The 19044-nt window shown below is 38.6% G+C and overlaps 1 protein-coding gene across 1 annotated transcript in view; it reads right to left on the bottom strand.

The window, feature by feature from the left end:
• ADAMTSL3 (ADAMTS like 3) overlaps positions 1 to 19044 on the bottom strand; it is a 584778-nt gene that overhangs the window by 152820 nt on the left and 412914 nt on the right. The window contains exons 11-14 of the mRNA XM_043989606.1: positions 10900 to 11038; positions 9617 to 9667; positions 5297 to 5501; positions 3284 to 3431 (exon numbers count right to left, since the gene is read on the bottom strand). Of these exons, the coding sequence (XP_043845541.1) occupies positions 3284 to 3431; positions 5297 to 5501; positions 9617 to 9667; positions 10900 to 11038 (543 nt within the window). The remainder of the gene's footprint in view (positions 1 to 3283; positions 3432 to 5296; positions 5502 to 9616; positions 9668 to 10899; positions 11039 to 19044) is intronic.

Genomic DNA, 19044 nt, shown 5'->3' with positions numbered 1-19044 from the left:
GCTCCATCTCTGGGGGTTCTTTGATTCTTGTCTGGCAAATCAGTTCACACTCCTGGTCTAATCTTCTTGGCTTGACACATAAGTATTCCCCAGCTGATGCTATGGACTGAATCCAGCAAAAGCTTCTCACTTAGATTTGGTAATGCTGCACTCTGCTCCCTTCTTGGTACTTATCACTGGCCCATTTCCCTCATTAGTGAACTTCCTGGCATGATTGTGACTTGGAGGAGACTTGCCCCACACTAACCCTATAGTCTAGTTGCGTTTCTCTCCCCGCCCCCCCCCCCCGCCCATATTACTTAGCAGTAGTGCCTGGTGTATAGGAGGTGCTTAATAAATGCTACTTGATCGATTGCTTCACATACACACATATCAGCTTTCTTGTATATAAAAATGGGATCCCAACCTACTTTATATGACTGTTATGACAGGATTTCCAAAAATTAATAATGAAAGCCTCTGAATTACAAATTATCATATCATCCTAGTGAGGAAATACGTTATAATATATCCTTTTCAACCTTTCTTACAAAGAGAATGAAAAGAAGCAAGATCACATGAGGAATAGTTGTTAGAATCAAGCACAGTGTCTAAAAAAGAAAAAACAAACACTTAACTGGAGTTCTATAAAAATTTTAATGAAAGTGATGGACAACACGAAGTGGGGCTTGTTCTGTGCTGCTCCAGATAGTATAACTAGGATCAATGGAGAAGTGGGTTTTTAGCACTCGAAGAAATAATTAAGAATACAGGATTTGTGATTCTGAGCTAGGAGGGCCTTCAAGTTCATCTGAGCTAACACCCTCATTTTACAGATGAGAAAACTGAGGCCCCAAAATGTTGAGTAGCTTGCCCAATGTCACAGAGGTCGTTAACTACAATGATTACACCTGGCTCCTTTGACTCCAGATCCAGGACTTTCCCCACTCTCCCAGTGCCCAAGAACAGAATAAGGAACCTCCTATAGCACTGAGCTCCTTATCATTAAAAATACTACTAAGTTGATTCAGCCTCTTAAGCACAGTTCTCCCTGTGTTATTCCCTTTATAGAATCCTCAGGATGGTATTGAAAGCCATCCACAATCTGGTCCCCATCTGCTTTTTCAGTCTTACTTTGTAAATACTCTCTTACTGGCATTGTCTTCTGGTCACACTGCCCAGCTGACTGTTCCCACTCTCCAACATTCAATCTTTCACCTCCAAGCCTTTGCAAGGTGCACACCCAGATGCCAAATGTCCTATCATGTCACTTCCCTCTTGGATTACCTCCAGTGGATCCCCATTGCCTCTGGGATCAAATATACACTCCTCTGGTTCGGCATTTTTTGCCATTTGGCCAGAGACCACCTCTCCAGATGTATTACATATTATTCCCTTCCCATGATTCACACTCCAGCCCAGCTGTCTTCCTTATTGGTCCTCATACCTTATATGCCATCTCATCCCCCCAAGCCTTTGGACAGGCTGTCTCCCCACCTCACCCCGGGCTTGATATTCTTTCTTTTGAACACCTAGTGTCCTTCAAAGCTCAGTTCACATAACCCCTCCCAAAGATTGTTCCCAATCTCTTTATCTGCTAGGACCTCCCCACTGAAATGACCTTACATTGACCTTTTCTATATATACTTACATGTATAAGAGGTGAGTCATCTCCCATTCCTGCCCTCCCCCCAACCCCCCACCAAAAGAGAGTAGGCTCCTTGAGGGGAAGTGATATATTTCATATTTGTCTTTGCACCTAGCACAGGAATGAGCATATAGTATGCACTTAATAAATGCATGTTGATTGAATGAATGCACTTTACTCAGTGCCTAGTAGATGCTTTAGGTTCCTTCAAATTAAGGTCTTTCCTTGTGTGTCATCTCCCCCACCTCCCATTAGAATGTAAGCTCCTTGGGGGACAGGGTCTGTCTTCCTTTTTTTAAATTTATATTCCCAGATGGGCAGCTAGACTGCACAGTGGATAAAGCACTGATCCTGGAGTCAGGAAGAACTGAGTTCAAATATCACCCCAGACAATTAGCTGGGTGACCTTGGGCAAGTCACTTAACTCCAACTGCCTTAAACATCCAGAGCCATCTCCAGTTATCCTGATGTATATCTTGCCACTGCATCGAGATGGCTCTGGAGGAGCAAGTAAGGTTGATGACCCTGCACAATCCTCCCTCACTTAAATCCAAATCAGCGCAAATGATGACATCACCCTTATGTTATGGTCTTCAATAATGAAGGAGAAACAACAACAACAATATTCCCAGCACTGAGTACAGTTTCTGCCATACAGTAGGTACTTCATAAGTCTTCACTGACTACTGACTGTTCCAGTTGCTCTATTCCATTTGATATTATTTTGTATTATCTTGTATTTACTTATTTGTACAAGTATTGTATTCTGTCCCTCGCCCCCACCATAGCTCCTGGTAGAATACAAGGTTATTGAGGGCTGGGTCTTGAGTCAAGCTTCTTGACTTCCTTGTTGTCACATGTCAGCATTTAGCACAGGGTGTTACTCAGAGAAGATGCTCAATGAATGGTTGTTGATTTAAATTAAATTGAATGGCAAAGTGTTTAAGTGATGACTGTATGATTTTTTTTGTCAGGGAAGACTGTACAATGAATTAATATATTGGGACTGAATGGCTACTAAGATACTATTCAACATTAAGGTTTTTTTTAAATTTTGTTAAATTATTACAAATATCACAACTATATTAAAGGAAGGAGTTCAGCCCTATGCTTCTTTTTTGTCCTCTACAGGATATACTATAGAATCAGAGAATACAAAATCAAAGAATCAGCTTATAAAAATTTATTTCTCTTATTAAAATGAACTCATTTTCCCTAAATTAGGAAATTATATATGTATGTATGTGTATATATATATGTATATATATATATATATACACACACACACACATATATTTCAAGATTGCATCTTGTTTGCCATTGCTATTACATTTATTTTAGTATAGTATGTGACGTTTAAAATCTAAATTGTGGGTTCTAATCTGCCCTGCCCCCAATCCCCCTTGGTGTGGGAAGCTGGCCAAAATCACTGATAAATTCAACAAGAATTGAACTTACGAGATCAACAAGCAAGAGGATACAGAGAGAAAATGGAAGAAAATCCAGGACAGAGTCTTGAGAAACATTTGTGGAAAGCATGGATGATTATCCAGGAAAAGACAGACTGGAAGAGAACTAAGAGTGTCTTCATACAGGACTTAATGAGTTTAGAGCATTACAAACAAAAAGTAAAAGAAAGGAAAGAAAGGAAATTACCTTTGGGTTTATAACATGGGACTGGGATGATACATTCCTCTTTGATGTGTAACTTGAGCTGTGGATTGCAGCCCCCAACATGTTGTCCATTATGGTTGATACAAAGGACAACTCGGTATCTTAACCCTCGACCACACGTCACTGTGCACTTTAAGAAAGAAAAATTACACAAAACCATTAATTTGTAACTTACAAAAGAGAACTAATATCCGTTTAGAATATCCATGGCAGTGTTTAATTTCTGTCCTTTGAAAGAGGATGTGATTTTTTTGGGGGGGGGGCAGAGAGCCAAAAGTCAAGCAAGGACAACTGTGACCAATAAGGTTAGTGATCATTGACTATTATAATTTTGGAACAAAATCAAGGTGTCTGTGAAGTAATAAGAGTGACCTTCTTGGCTCTGAAGGTAATTCTCAAGAAGGGTTTAAAAATATTTGGAGGAAGAACATATACCATTAAAACAATCACTCCAAGCATATTCATTCACAGCCTCTCACAGTGTCTACTTTGAAAGACAACTGTCACATGATTATATAAGTTCTGATGTTTATTTAAAAATCAATTTGAGTCATACCTTAAATTTAGTAAATCCTCTAGAATAAGAATGACTAATATTATTGATTATTTATTAAAATATTAAATCAAGATAGAAGACAAGCCCTTATATTGTATAAAGAATTATGATGGTCTATTTTTTTGGTAAATAAAATCTGCCTGGATCAAAGTTAACCACTTTTATATATGATATGTATTATCTCATTTAAGACATTAGGATAGTAAATTAATACAGTAATTCACTACATAAATATATAATATACAATATGAGATATAGAACCTACATTCTATTATGTATTATAGTATTAAAAATATAAAATTATTTAAGAATTGTGAGATTAAGACTAAGGCCTATGAGACATTTTAAAAATAATGTTCTTCAATTTCCGCTAATCCTAATAGAGCTTTAGTGGACTGTCCAAATAGAGCTTCTGTGGACTCTCTAAAGATTCTGCCAGTGGATATATTAAACTCATTTCAAAGAGGGATTCAATTAAATTAAGTTATTTCATTGATTCATAAGGTCACTGGAGTCCAAACTTCTCATTTTATGCAAAAAGAAAGTGAGACTGGGCCTGAAAGAGAGACTTGTTAAAAGTACCAAAACAGGGGTAGCTAGGTGGTGCAGTGGATAAAGCACTGGCCCTGGATTCAGGAACACCTGAGTTTAAATCTGGCATCAGACACTAGACTGTGTGACCCTGGGCAAGTCATTTAACCCTCGTCTTGCCCCCTCCAAAGTACTAAAACAGAAAATGGAAAAACTGAAATTTGAACCCCAAATCCCGACTCTAAATACAGCATTTGGCCAACTGCACCATCTATCTCAGATTTATTCTTTTCTGTTCATTTCCACTTCCTCCTCCATGGTTCATTCAGGCTTTCAAGACCTCACACCTGAAAAATTGCAATAATTCATCTTGTACAGTGGTACCAGATTCATCTTTGGAGAATATTACTTTTATATCTTCACTCGAATAATAGAGAACCTGTTATTCCTTTCTGCTGAATGTTTAAATATCTACAGTCTGGTTCCATCTTACCTGTCCAGTTTTATTGTCTATTATTTGAGAGTCCACACTTCTCCTCTAACCAATTTATTCTCTATCCCCAAAATGCCAGACTTCTTCCCACAGTCATCCTTCTGGTTATCCTATATCTCCTACCGATAATACTCTCACTTTTCTAAATCTTCACCTGGTACTAAGGCACATTCCTTCCTTCTTCATGCTTAAATTTTGGTCATTCCCAACCCCTCCACACTACTTAATGTCTGTACCACCCATGTTTTGGCACTCAACAGTATCTTAGATTTCAGTTGTCTTATACCTCTTCAAGTGTACTGTAAGTTACATGAGAGCAGGAGCCATGGCTCAATGCTACTTTCATATTCCCCATATCATGGAGCCAAAAAAAAAATGGCTATTGGGAGGAAAGAGGAATGTCACTCAATCTCACCTGAGACCACTCCATAGCAATCCACTTGGGACAATCAAAGAGGTTACAAGTTTGCATCACTTTGGGTTTGGGGGCATACATGCATTTCCACTCTTCCACTTGTAGTATCTCTCCATGCATGGACTCCTCTACACAAACAAAGCTCCGCCTTTGGATACCTCCTCCACAGGACACCGAGCATGCTGTCCAAGGATTATGTTCCCAGCTCGGGAGCAAAAACAATAATAAAAAAAAGATGTTACTTAAAAAAAAATCTCAAGAGTGTAGTTTCATACTTGTTGCCATCAAGACTAATATTAAAGATCAGAGAAACATATTCCAAGTGGTCTCTTCACTTATTCCCCAGCATATGATGAAATGGAAAGATACATAAATCACCTTGCTAAGGCCTCTTAAGACAATTCAGAATGATCATGAGACTGATCCAACTTGTTTCAAAACATGTTCTGATTTTTAAGTAATAGGATATTCTTAAGATCCCAGGTACATATCCTGTAAGTACTACCTGACACATTCTAATCAACTCCAAGCATGTCTATAGTTAAGTTAAAATTGTAGGTATAAGAATTAACTACCCACAAAAAAGTACCTATTGTCTTTTTGTGTGCTCCTTGTGAAAAATTTTTGTAGGAAAAATAAATTTAAAGAATATTATACATTGAGGCATAGAAAACTTTACCGAGTCATAGAAAACTTTATTGAGTTTCCTAGGACACTAAGAAGTTAAATGACTTGGCCAGGGTCAAAGAGTTAGTATGCAACAGAGACAGGACTTGTTCTGTCCTTAAGGCTTGATGCCTATCCACTATAACACACTGCTTTTCATGAATTCATATGTATGAAATATATACACATAAACATACACATATACATATGTGCATGCATATCTAGTCTATTTCTTAAATTTTTCTTCCTTTCCCTTTTTCTTTAAACTCTTGCCCAATTACTCCAGAAAAATGTTTCTCCCTAACCCCTCCCCTTTCATTGCATCTATCTGTTGTTGTTGTTGAGTCATTTCAGTAATGTCCAATTCTTTGTGACCTCATTTGGGGTTTTCTTGGCAAAGATACTACAGTGGTTTGCCATTCCCTTCTCCAGCTCATTTTATAGATGAGGAAACTGAGGCAAACAGGGTTAAGTGACTTGCCCAGGGTCATATAGCTAGTAAGTGTCAGAGGCCACATTTGAACTCAGTTCCTTTGACTCCAGGGCCAGGGCTCTATCCACGGCACCACCGAGCTGCCTGATTATGTATATAAGCCCCCCTCATCAGTGCTAATAAATATGATAGTATTAATGATGCACAAGCATTAATACTGATGAAAATAGCATCATTATTAATGAAAATTGAAAAAATTTGAAAAGTGTTTATGGAACAGCTACTGTATTTGAAGCAGTGTACAAGTCATTTTCAGTAGACTCAGGAGACTATTCTTTTTCTCATACTCACACCAATACATATACCAAGTTCTCATTCAATTAATTTATCTATGTATTTTGCTTTGAAACAAAAACTGTTGCAAGCAGAGACTTATTACAGCATAGCTCTTTAACTCTAGAAGGGGCCTTAGCTAGCACTGAGTCTAACCTTTTTATTCTATGGATGAGGAAAGAGAGGTCCAGGAGTAGAGATTGGTCTATGGTCACACTGTTAGTGGCACAACCAAGATCCGAACTTAAGCTCCCTGATTTCATGAAGATCCATCTGGTGATCTAAGTGGAATGCACACTATTCCTCTATCACAAAGCAATCACCTCATGATTCTAAGTTTTAGAATTTCAGTCTCAAAAGGAGATCATAAATTTTATTTCAAGACCATCACTGAGATGTGATAGGATTTCATCTATGACAGTAATCTGGCTCTGGAAGAGCATACTTTTTTGGAAAGGAACAAAATATGTTAAAGGGAAGAGGTATGGAGGCAGAAAAGTATCACATATTAATATTGTAACCTGCCTTTTGAGATTGTAACCTACCCACAAATCAAGGGCAGAGGGATCAGTGAGTGACCTGACCCACTGAATGGGGTGGTTTTGTTAAGATTCCTTAAGCTCTGGTGGTTTTGGACTTGGTTTAAGAAAAACTACCCAGAGGGCCCTATCCCTTCTTGCTACTCCAGGTCTTAGTTGGTGGCAGGATACCATAAATGTTTGGGAGTTGGACCTAAGAGGAAATGGTTGAGGGACAACCAGATGATGACTCATATGTTGGTGGAAGCTACCTGACTACACTGCTTCATCTCTCTGCTCCTTCAAATTTAAGATCTGGGGAACTCTGGGTAGTCTTTCCCAAGCAAAGTCGAACCTATTGGAATTTGGGGAAAATTAAGAAATGGCTTGGCCAGAAGAATGTAGTTTCTTGGCTTCCCTGACCACTCCATGGCCATGCCTTTGAAGGTGAAAGTGAAATAATAGAAGAAGGTATGCTCATGTGAGGAAATGCAAGAATCATAGGGATAAGTATGCCAGGCTGAACTTGGGTGAAAAGATATGCAAAGGAAAAGAGAAGTAACATTGTCATAACAGTATTAGGCAACTAAGTAGCACAGGGATAGAATGACTATCATTGTAACTCTGGGGAAGTCACTTAATTTCTCAGTCTTGGGGTCTTCATCTAAGAAGTGGGGCTAATCCTAGCCCAAAGTGATTGTGAGAATCCAATGAGATAACATATGTAAAGCATTTCACAAACCTTAAAATGCTACATACAGACTCATGAACCACTCAGGTAAAATGATAACTAGTTCAGGAAACAGATGACAAATCTGACATAGAGATAGAACAGTGACAAGAAAATTCAGTTATCTGGATGCAGATGAGACTTTCTGCCAAAGTAGAGTAACTTAGCTTACGTAAATGAAAATTTCATCCTTTAAAAGGTGAAGAAGGTAGGAGGGAATTACTACTCTCCATCAGATTCTCACCCTGAAGGAAGAACTTGTTGCTGGGATAAAAATAAAAGGAACTTTAGGGAAAAGTCACCTTTTTGTCTTAGAATTTATAAGTAAGAGGATGGAAAGGGGAAGAGAATAAGCATTTTGTTGTTGCTGTCATTCAGTTGTTTTTCAGCTGTGTCTAACTTCATAATCCCATAAGGGGTTTTCATAGGAAAGATATTGGAGTGGTTCGCCATTTCCTTTTCCAGCCAATTTTACAGTAAAGAAACTGAGGTAAACAAACTTAACTGACTTGCCCAGGGTCACATAGCTAGTAAGTGTCTGAGGCCATATTTGAACTCAGAAAGCTGAGTCTTCCTGACTTCAGGCCTGGTACTCTGTCCACATGCCACCTAGCTGCTTAATAAGCAGCCTATTATGTACCAGTCTCTGTGCTAAGGATTTTTACAAATATTACCTCATTTTATCCTACCAATCACTGTGGGAAGTAGGTGCTATTATCACCCCCATCTTACAGTTGAGGAAATTGAGGCAGACATAAGTAAAGTGGCTTGCCCAGAATTAAAGAGTTAGTAAGGGTCTGAGATTGCATTTGAACTCAGGTCTTCCTGATCTATCCACTGTGCCACCTAGTGGCCTTAAGAGGGAAAGAAAAGCCAGGCATTATCTAACATGCGCCCTAGGTTTTGGGGGAGTAGATTTCCAAGATTTGGGAGAAAAGATAAATCTCAAAAATTCTAAAGGAGAAGTCAGTCTATAAAAGATGGGAGTGCTCAAAAATAAAATTCTGAAGACACACAAAAGAAACAATTCTAGGTTAAAAATGAAAGTAGAAGCTATTTAAAGCCACCAGTGTAGATGTACAAACAGGTCTTCAACCAACTCAAATTTTAAAAAGATGTGCAAAAGATGGAAGCAGTGAAGGTAAGGTAAAGCATGGACCAGGACAATTAGTGTCAGGAATGCTAAAACATAAAATAAGCTAAGGAAATTACCTTATTACTAGAACATGACTATTTCTTTCTCAAACTGTACATAGTCCTTTATTTGTACTTGGCATATACAGACTTTTAGTATTCTATTTGAAATTAAATTCATATGCCTTATGTCCCCCATTAGTCTGTAAACTCAATAAGGGCTGGGGTCATGTCTTCATCTTTGTATATCTTCTGGCATCTCACACAGTGATCTGCACAGAGCAAGTGCTTTTTTCTAAATATCCAGTGGAGTGAATCAATATTAGAGTCTGATTTATTAGTGAAGATATATTTAAGCTACATGAGAACATTTGAGTGAGTGGCAAGCCTGATCCCAACAAATCACTTATATTAGGTACTTGCCATGTTTTGTTCAGTACCAAACAAGCTACTTGTATTCAATGAAAATAAACAATGAATAAAAATGAATAGTAATCAGAACTCACCGAGGGAGAGGCTGGAAGTGGTCATAGGGCATAATCTCTTTAAATCCATCACTATGAATAATATAATTAGCACAATGTTATTTTATCTTTTAGACAACTGATATATTTGACATCATGACAATTTTCAGGTAGCATGAACCTCCCAAGAGAAACCTCTTTTTTTCCAATGACAGCTCAATGTGACATGCTCCCATTTCCCAAGTGTTCCGCCAACTCCATCTCTTTAATTTTCTGTGGTTTTTTCTTGCTTTTTCTCCATTTCAGAAACATCCCTGACACAAACCACCATCTAACCTCATTTCAAATATGAGAATGTATTTCACAGAACCCCAGACTAGTAAGATGATGAAAAATATAAATTATCTTCCATGACCAAAAGGGGGTGTGTTTGGCCTCTTGGCCGGGGAAATAGGCTCTCTTCTAGACAAAATTTTAGTCATATCATGTGCCTGCTACTATAGGTTACTCTGGTAAAATACACAAGCATTTCAGCATACTCTCCTAATAATTGGGTCTTTAGTTCAGGTATTTGTGCTCAGTAAAGGTCATGGTTAATGGTGATGTCCAACTGGGATTAAAGGAAATGGACAGTTTAGCTATAGGAAATGAAATCCACCGAGAATGTTTCCTTTTCCACTTGCCTATAACTCTCCCTCCGCCAGCTGGCATATTTATGTGAGGTTCTGGGACTTGATATTGTGATGTTATTTTAAGATACTGTAATGTTGCCAGGAAACCACTTCAAGCAGTCCAAAAGTAAGCTGGTTCTAAATTGTGCAACATTATAGTTTCTGCAGGGCTTCTCTACACTCCGGCATTAACACTTGGTAGTTCTTTGCACAAATTTACCATTCATACCACATTTAATATGATTACTTTTCAAGCCACGACATGCTAATAAGTGACCCACTTTCACAGTCTATGACTGGCAGAAGGAGAAATTAACTTGGAAACTTGGGAGGAAGAAATCCTTGATACCATATATGGCACCTCATGGAGCAGAGGCAATGTGTTCATGAGTTTTAACAGCTACATCAAAAGTAGATGCAGACCATGATTAGGAGACAACGAAGAGGTTATGTTGACCTGCTATGGAGACAGTTTAAGTTTTCTTACTGAAGGCCAAGGAGATGGACCTAGATTGCAAATATAACAATGCCAACAGTCAGCATTTCTTCTTCCAACAGCAGGAGTCAAGAAGGAAGCTGGCTCAAGGGTAAATGAATGTTAACGCAGGTTTATTTGTTCCTCAACAAATAACAACATAAGCAATGCACACAAACCTTGAAGGGCAAGGATCCATGCTACATTCCTTCAGTTTTGGCTTAGGTTTTGTGTTCTCAGGGTAGTAGTGACAATAATGGTCAGGGACAACCCGCTTCAGGCGAACATCCACACATTCAGCAGAGTTGAGTTGATATCCTAAGTAGGAAAAAGGAAAAATACAAGAATGGTATCATTTTCATAGATGTGGAGCTAGGAGGGGTATCGAAAGTCGTCATTGTAGGTGGTCGTTTTAGTTGTCAAAAACAGTTCCTTTATACTCTCTTCCCAATGCCGTTCTTCTACCTAGACTCTGTAAATAACAATAATAATAGCTTATATTTATAGGGCAATTTAAGTCATTATACAAAGTGCTTTATAAAGATTATCTCCTTAAAGCTCCAAAACGACTCTGTTATAGAAGGAAGCCACCAGCTGTGTCATTATCCTGTTTGTTTGTTATACAGATGGGGAAATGGAGGCTGAGAGGTTAAGTGATTTTTTTAGGTTTTCAGAATTTGAGTATTGGAGGCATATTTGAACCTGTCTTCTGAGTAGAATATTCTGTCCTTTATGGCCACTCTCATCATTTTACCTTGCAAGTCTGTAACTGAAAAATTACAATAGAGTGCCCAACTGGGAATGTAAATATTTTTTGTTTGTTTGTTTTTAGTGAGGCAATTGGGGTTAAGTGACTTGCCCAGGGTCACACAGTTAGTAAATGTCAAGTGTCTGAGGCCAGATTTGAACTCAGGTCCTCCTGAATCCAGGGCCAGTGCTTTATCCACTGCACCACCTAGCTGCCCCCAGAATGTAAATATATTGGCAGTAAGCTACTGGAGATTCAGTATCCTAAAAAGAGGAAACAATTTGCAAATCAACTAGGTATACAATCATTTTTTGACAACTAAAACTACCACCTACAATGATGACTTTTGATACCCCTTCTAGCTCCACGTCTATGAAAATGATATCATTCTTGTATTTTTCCTTTTTCCTACTTAGGATATACCTGGAAGGTATAACTCAAACAGATGATAGCAAATAAAGAAAAAGAAGAAAGTTGTACTTTCATTCCTGGGAAAGTCTGGCTCAGTTTGGCTACAACTACACAAATGCTTTGTTGCTAAATATTTTTAAAAGTAATTTTTCATGAACATCATCAGTTATTCAGCCCCTTTTCCTCCAAAAAGGCCCCAAACCCAAACATATCTAATTGGTCAAAATTCTATTTAAGGGATTGATTACTGAGAGTGAATTTGATTTTATAAACCACTGGGCTGCTTTCTTGGCAAGGAGAGGAAAGGCATTCATGAGCGATGGCTTGGACGTAAGCTGAGTGGAGAAGGATGCACTGGTATGCATTATAAAAAACAAGGTAGAAACCACAAGAATGAAAATCCAAATGGAGTCAATAAAATATGACTATAGTACTAGTGCCAGTATCTACTGAAAGGACTAAAATATCAGATATCGATGGCAACTTCTGCCCATTTCCTTGGCTCATCAAGAGCATCCCCACATTGATTTTTGGATGGCAGGAATAATAAAATTGAGTTAAATGGTCCTGGCACCTCAGAGGCAAATATGCTAACTTTCTTAATCATCCAAAGAATCAAGAAAAATGCCATTTATACAAATCATGTAGACTACAGAACAAGCATAATTACACTTGATTTTTTTTTCAAAGACAAAACAACAAAGCACTAAATGAGTTTATGGACTTTTAGGACAGAAAGTACCTTTGTTCTAAAGGGAAATATACAAATAAGAAAATGAGAAAGTGAGCACATATATGTTTATGATTTGGCATGGGGATTGGAGTTTTAGGAGTTAAATAGCTAAAATGTTATATATGTTATATACGTATATACATACACACATATATACATATCTATAAATATAATATCTATTTGTTGGCTCTCCCATTTGTAGATAAATATGGAGTTAAAGTGAAAATTGGAGAACAGTAGAAAGAGCACTACATTTTGGAGTCACAAGACCCGGATTTGAGTCCCAAATCTATTATCTACTACTTGTGTGGAGATGGACAACTAAAGCTGCCTTCCAAATCCAGAGTTTCTTCATTTACAAGATTTGGACATTCCTACTTGAGGTGGATACCTTCTCAGATTATGGAGGGTACAGCAGTTAGTGCAAGTGCAACATAGTAGACTGGGTGCTAGACTTGGGGTCAGGAATATCTAGTTTTGTATTCTAGATGATTATTAGTTTGTGGCACTAGCTAAGTCACTAGGTCACTGACCCTCAGTTTTCTTATTTGTGACACAGGGTTATTAGCAAGAGTACTTATCTGATTGGACTGTTATAAGGATCAAATGAGACAAGGTCAGTCAATCAAAAAGTACTTATTGCCTACAATGGCTAGGCATGTTGCTGTGTAATTTAAGATTCTAAATGTGGATTCTAATGTGTTCCCCCAGTTTGGGGGAAACTGACTAAAAATCACTGATAAAACGAGTTTAGGTTTTTAAGGGTTTATTGGAAAATAGAAAGAAAAAGATTGAGAACAGAATTCTAACAGCCTGGCATTCCTATCTTTCCTCAAATTTCCTGTGAAGTCCTCTGCCGCCACCACCATCAAGTCCGGAAGCCAAAAAGGCCAGCGCTCTCTGCGCAGGCTCCCTTTCCTCCTTCCTGTCTCCTCCCAGACCATAGGAGGCTCCTCCAGTTGATTGGCTGGTAGACTTGATAGACAGCACCCATGAGCAAGCGTCATTTCCTGACGCCAAGGAAAAGCCACAATGCCTCTGAGGCATTTTCCTCATGGTGGAGCTCTCCACAGCAAGTCTCCAGTAGGTGGCGTCATTCCAATCATTACATTGCTAAGCACTAAAGGGGAAAAAGGAAAATTAAAAAAAAAACACAGTTTCTACTCTTGTGGAGGTCACAGTCTAATGTACTAAGAGGTTTTTATAAAACTTTTAAGCACTCTATGAATATGAGCAAATATAATGAAATGCAAAGAAATATGTAACTATAAGCTATTATAGCATTAAAATCTTGCTACCATACAAATATGGCAGGGAATAAGGGTAATAATCCTTCTACCAAAAATTGAAGGAAAAAAAACCAAAAACCAAAACAGTTCCCTAAAATGTACAGGGAGTAGGCCATAATCCCATTTGATTAATATAACAATCTCAGAACTGTTAGCAAATCTGACCACTAGCTTCTGCAGCAAGAGCCCTAGAGGATGCTGATGTGCATTTCTGAGATTTCAGTGATGCTTGCTGACTTTTTTATTACTTACAAGTAAATTTAGAACAGTTCTTTGGAATCAAATGATAGTAATTAGCCAAAACCCACTTCTAATTGCAACTCTCAAATGTGAAAGGTACTGTTGGTTTATTATATCTTACCTAGCATAAGTACTGGCATATAATAAGTAAGTGCTTAAAAATGCTTCTTGATTGACTGATTGACCTAACAGGGTTTTAGGGCATATACACGCAATGAATGGCAAGAAAAGTCTTCCTGCTAAATAGAATGATAAACATAAACACATATATACACACATCCCACACTGAGGCAGTGTAGCATGATACATTTACAGCCAGACAGTTCCTAGGTTCAAATCCTACCCTTGCCCCTTAGCCTTAGCCCTTGGGCAAATTACTTCACCTATAAATGTAAAGGACTATGCTACTATGCTTATTGATACTTAAAATTTCTCCCAGCTCTAGAACCAGTAATTCCTTCATTTTCAATGGATGTGATCATCCCCTGTGCTTAATTTCAATCATAGATCATGGTGCATTCAGAAGGTTTATGCTGAGATTCTGTTACATGCAAAGGTTGTACATGCAAATCTGTAGGTATGAATAATTTATGCAAACTGTTCCTTTATGCTAGGCCAGTGAGTCACACCCAAGTACATCTGGTAACTTGTCCTGGGCACAGAGGAGGATGCCTGGAGCCTGGACCTGAGGGGATTCAGTCAGTTATGCATCTGCTGACTATGTACCAGCATTTACGAGAAAACATAAAGCTCTGAGTATTAATTTCAGGGAAGAAATTTGGCCTGAAGAATTTCTGAATCACAGAACTAGCAGGGAACCCATGGACTCATCTGATGCAGCCTCCAAGCAGCATGTTGTCTAAATCAGTCCAGACAGAAGTCTATATTTTAAGGACTTCCCGATACAGCATGCTTGGGAGTCTCTGTTTAAAAAAACCTCAAAACGCTATAGGTAATTTTGCTCTATAAACAAGTAAGTGTTCATACCACCTGTCATTGTATTTGTATACTCAGAACCCGACACAGTGCCGGCACATAGTAGGTCTTTCATTCGTGTTTATTGATTGGTTGACCATGTGTTTATAATTAATTGGAGGCCATCTTATCCAACCTCCTTATTTTAGTTATAAGGTAACAGGCCTACAGGTTAAATGTCTTGCCAAACTCCCCCAGGCTAGTAGCAGAGATGCAGTCCTTGGTTTCCAAATCCAGTGTTATGCTGACGTATGAGCAAATGATTCTCAAATTCAGGAAGAGAGAAAAGATGGGGGTGGATGTTTCCTATTTAGGCTAGAGTAACAACAGCAGCCTCAACAACTGAATTTATATTGCATTTATAAGGCGCTTTTGCAAGGCACTTCACATACACAATCTCATTTGATCCTCATAACAATGGCCAGGTGCCATTTTCTCCATTTTACAGATGAGGAAACTGAGGCTGAGAGGGGTTAAATGACTTGTCTAGGGCCACCCAGCCAGTAAGTGTCTGAGGTGAAATTCAGACTTGAATGTTTCTGATTCCAACTGCAATGTCATCTACCACTGAACCAGAATTTTAGAACTAGAATGGTCCTTAGCATCATTTAGCCCAACCCTCTTAACTGAGGGAATTGAGGCCCAGAGAGAAAGGCATTTGCCTAGGAGTCAGCAGGAGAGTCAAGTCCAGAACCCAGGTATCCTGAATTAGTCCAAAGCTAGCAAGCTGCACAGCAAATAGCCAGTTGACAATAAGGTCCTACTAATTGCAGAAATGTAGTGTGGAGTAGTGAATGAAGCCTTGGAATAGACCCTGGACAAGCCTCCTCCCTTGGTGCCCCCAGGCTACTCTAAAACTACAGAGCAGGCTTTGATCTGAGTTGGGAGCAAGAGTTTCTTCATTCAAATGTCTCCACTCACAGTTCCAGCTTGGGGGATAGGGGTGGAGGTGCCCAGGTACAACTATATTAGTTATCTCTCCCCAGGGTGTCTGTACTTTGAAAGGAGATACTTGACATGGATAAAGTCTCAACTTCAACCTCAAGTAATATAAGGCCACCAGTGGAATGATGGATACTATGTATGTGTGTGGGAGGGATTAAAAAAAAATAAAACAGGAGTAGCAATAGCAGTCAGCTTTCAGGAATTCAAAGAATACTGTGAGCCCTCTAGGTGACACAATCTACAGGGTGGTGAATCTGGAATCAGGAAGACCTGAGTTCAAATTTTTTTCTCACCCTCAGTTTCCTTATCTGTAAAATGGAGATAATATTAGCACCTACCTCCCAGGGTTACTGTGAGGATCAAATGAAATAAACTATAAATACAGCATTTTTCAAGATGCAAAACACTAAAATAAGTACTAGCTATTACAGTCTTATACTTGCAATGTTAGCTGATAACAAAATAATGATAATAAAAATAACAACAGCTAAAATTTACATAGCACTTACTATGTGCTAAGAACTATGCTAAGCACTTTACAATTATTAGCTCATTCGATCCTCACAACAATCCTAGGAGGTAGGTGCTTCTATCTTCATTTTACAGGTGAGGAAACTTCAGCAAACAGAGGTTAAGTGATTTGATTTGCCCAGGGCCACACAGCTATTAAAGACCTGAGATTTAAACTGAGGTCTTCCTGAATCTAGGCCTTTCTATCCACTGTATCACCTAGCTGTCCCTGGATCTAACTTCAAAGTTTATTGGTATCACAAATAAGTTTAGTGGCCATAAGTACTCCTAATAGAAAGGTATGAGACAGGTGTTAGCTTTTTGTCCCTCTGCTTTCACTAAATCCCGACTTTTGATCTGATTTGAGGAAATGAAGATTTAGTATGCCATGGGCAGATAAATCCTCAGCAACTAGCCTTCACCAGGCATGCATCTGGTTCTGGATGGATTACATAGGTGTTCTTGGGCAGGGCAGGGGTGGAGGGAGAAGGGAGCTAAGGGATTTTAAATTAAGGTAGACAGAGTGAGCAGGAATCTTTCACATACATACACATTTTCCATTAAGCAGAGAAAGCTCAAAAAAGAGGTCAGAGGTTGGCAGAATTCCTCTGGAGTCAGGGGCTAGACTCAAAGATATCTCTCATTCACTCTAGCTGTCTAGACAAGGGGTTGATCTAAGAAGTCTGTATCAAGGACCTTCTTCCCTCCCTCCTTACCATGCCACCCTAGGAAATAAAAAGACTGCCTCCTAAGCTCACCTGTAAGGCAGGTCCTATTTGCTCTTAGGGAACGGAAGACATGGTCATCTAGGCAATTCAAAGAAAAATGCTTCCTAAAGAATCATTCTAAGAATGAACTCACAGTCCCCATTTTGAAATTAGACTCCTGCTATTTCTCTTGCTTTTAAATTGAATTTCAGAATGAGTATTCTTTTGCCTGAATCATCTCAGTTATTGCTTGCCTCACTCTTCTTCCATCCTTTTGTTATAAAGACAGGTCTTTTTGGTTCAAGAGAAGTACATTTCACCAAACCTAAAGAGCATAAACTCACTAGTTGGTTGAAAAGAACTTACAAAATATAGCATGGACCATTAAACTACAGCACATGAGGTTAAATTAAGAGCCTTGGAAAATTTATTTTAAGGCACCTCAGAGTGAAGGGAATGGCGAATATATTCTCCACATGATCTGGGTGGTGACTATTACACCATGGGCACTTGTAATGGAATAAACTCTAAAAGGAGATCCAAGAGCTTATTAGACAGGCCCCAAAGCAAGAATTTGGAGGGTTTAGCTGGAAATTAAACTAATTTAATTTAAAATGCCAGACAGAGAAATATGAAGAGGAGGGCAGAGAGAGTAGAGAGTGATGGAAATGCTTTAAAGACAAAACCCAAATCTCTTCAAGAAGCAGATAAAGAAAAGTGACCTTCTAATAAGCACAAACATGGAGGCAGCATGGTCTAGGAGAAAGAGTGTGGGCCTTGATAAGACCTGGGTTTGAATCCTACCTCTGACGTGATCAATATGAGCATAGGGAAGTCACTAAAATTTTCTCCGGCTCAGTTTTGTCATGCCATGTGTAAAAATGAGGATTGTAATACTCGTGCAGATCAAATGAGATAAATTATCTAAAGCACTCTGTTACTACAAAACACTGATTGGTTATTGGCTATCATTTTGTAATCAGAAGGATCTGTCCTAGGAGGTAGCATGGCCTAACCTAGTGGGGAGAGGGCATTAGGACAGTTGGTGCTTTCTGTAATTCATTCATTAACTTGTTGGCCTTGAGAAAGTTTTTCTATGGGGAATGTACAGATACGAACACATGCTTTGCAGAGATGCCATAGAGCAAGAAAGTAATGCTGCATGTGAAAAGATTCCAAGCTCTCGGTGAGAAACATTCTTTCTGAATCTAAGCTTTAATTTCATTTTCAAGAGTTAGAAAAAAACAAACCATGGTGAATTCATAGTCATGAGTGCTACAGCCATTTACTTTACTGAGGGAGAAATAATACAATTACAAATTGGGAATTTGGCATCATGGTCTTAGAGTAAGAAGACGTGGGTGTGAATCCCACTGCGAATGACTAGTTCTGTGATTTTTCATGAGTCACCTAACCTCTGTGAGTTTTCATTTTTTCAAAGATAAATGAGATGCTAACATGTTTATCACGTACCTCACACAGTTGTTTGAAAGCTCAAATGAATCAATAACGAGGGTAGCTCATATAGCTATGAAGGCACCTTATGTAAGTTGTATTAATTTCTAATTGTATTAATTTTTTAAAATTTAGTTTATTTTTGTGGTGAGGCAACTGGAGTTAAGTGACTTGCCCAGGGTCACACAGCTAGTAATTGTTAAGTGTCTGAGGCCAGATTTGAACTCAGATCCTTCTGAATCCAGGGCCCGTGCTCTATCCACTGCACCACCTAGCTGCCCCTGTATTAATTTTTAATTCACCATTTCAGA

The sequence above is a fragment of the Dromiciops gliroides genome, chromosome 2, assembly GCF_019393635.1.
Source record: "Dromiciops gliroides isolate mDroGli1 chromosome 2, mDroGli1.pri, whole genome shotgun sequence".
Lineage (NCBI taxonomy): Eukaryota > Metazoa > Chordata > Mammalia > Microbiotheria > Microbiotheriidae > Dromiciops > Dromiciops gliroides.
This window is presented reverse-complemented; position numbering and strand designations above follow the sequence as displayed.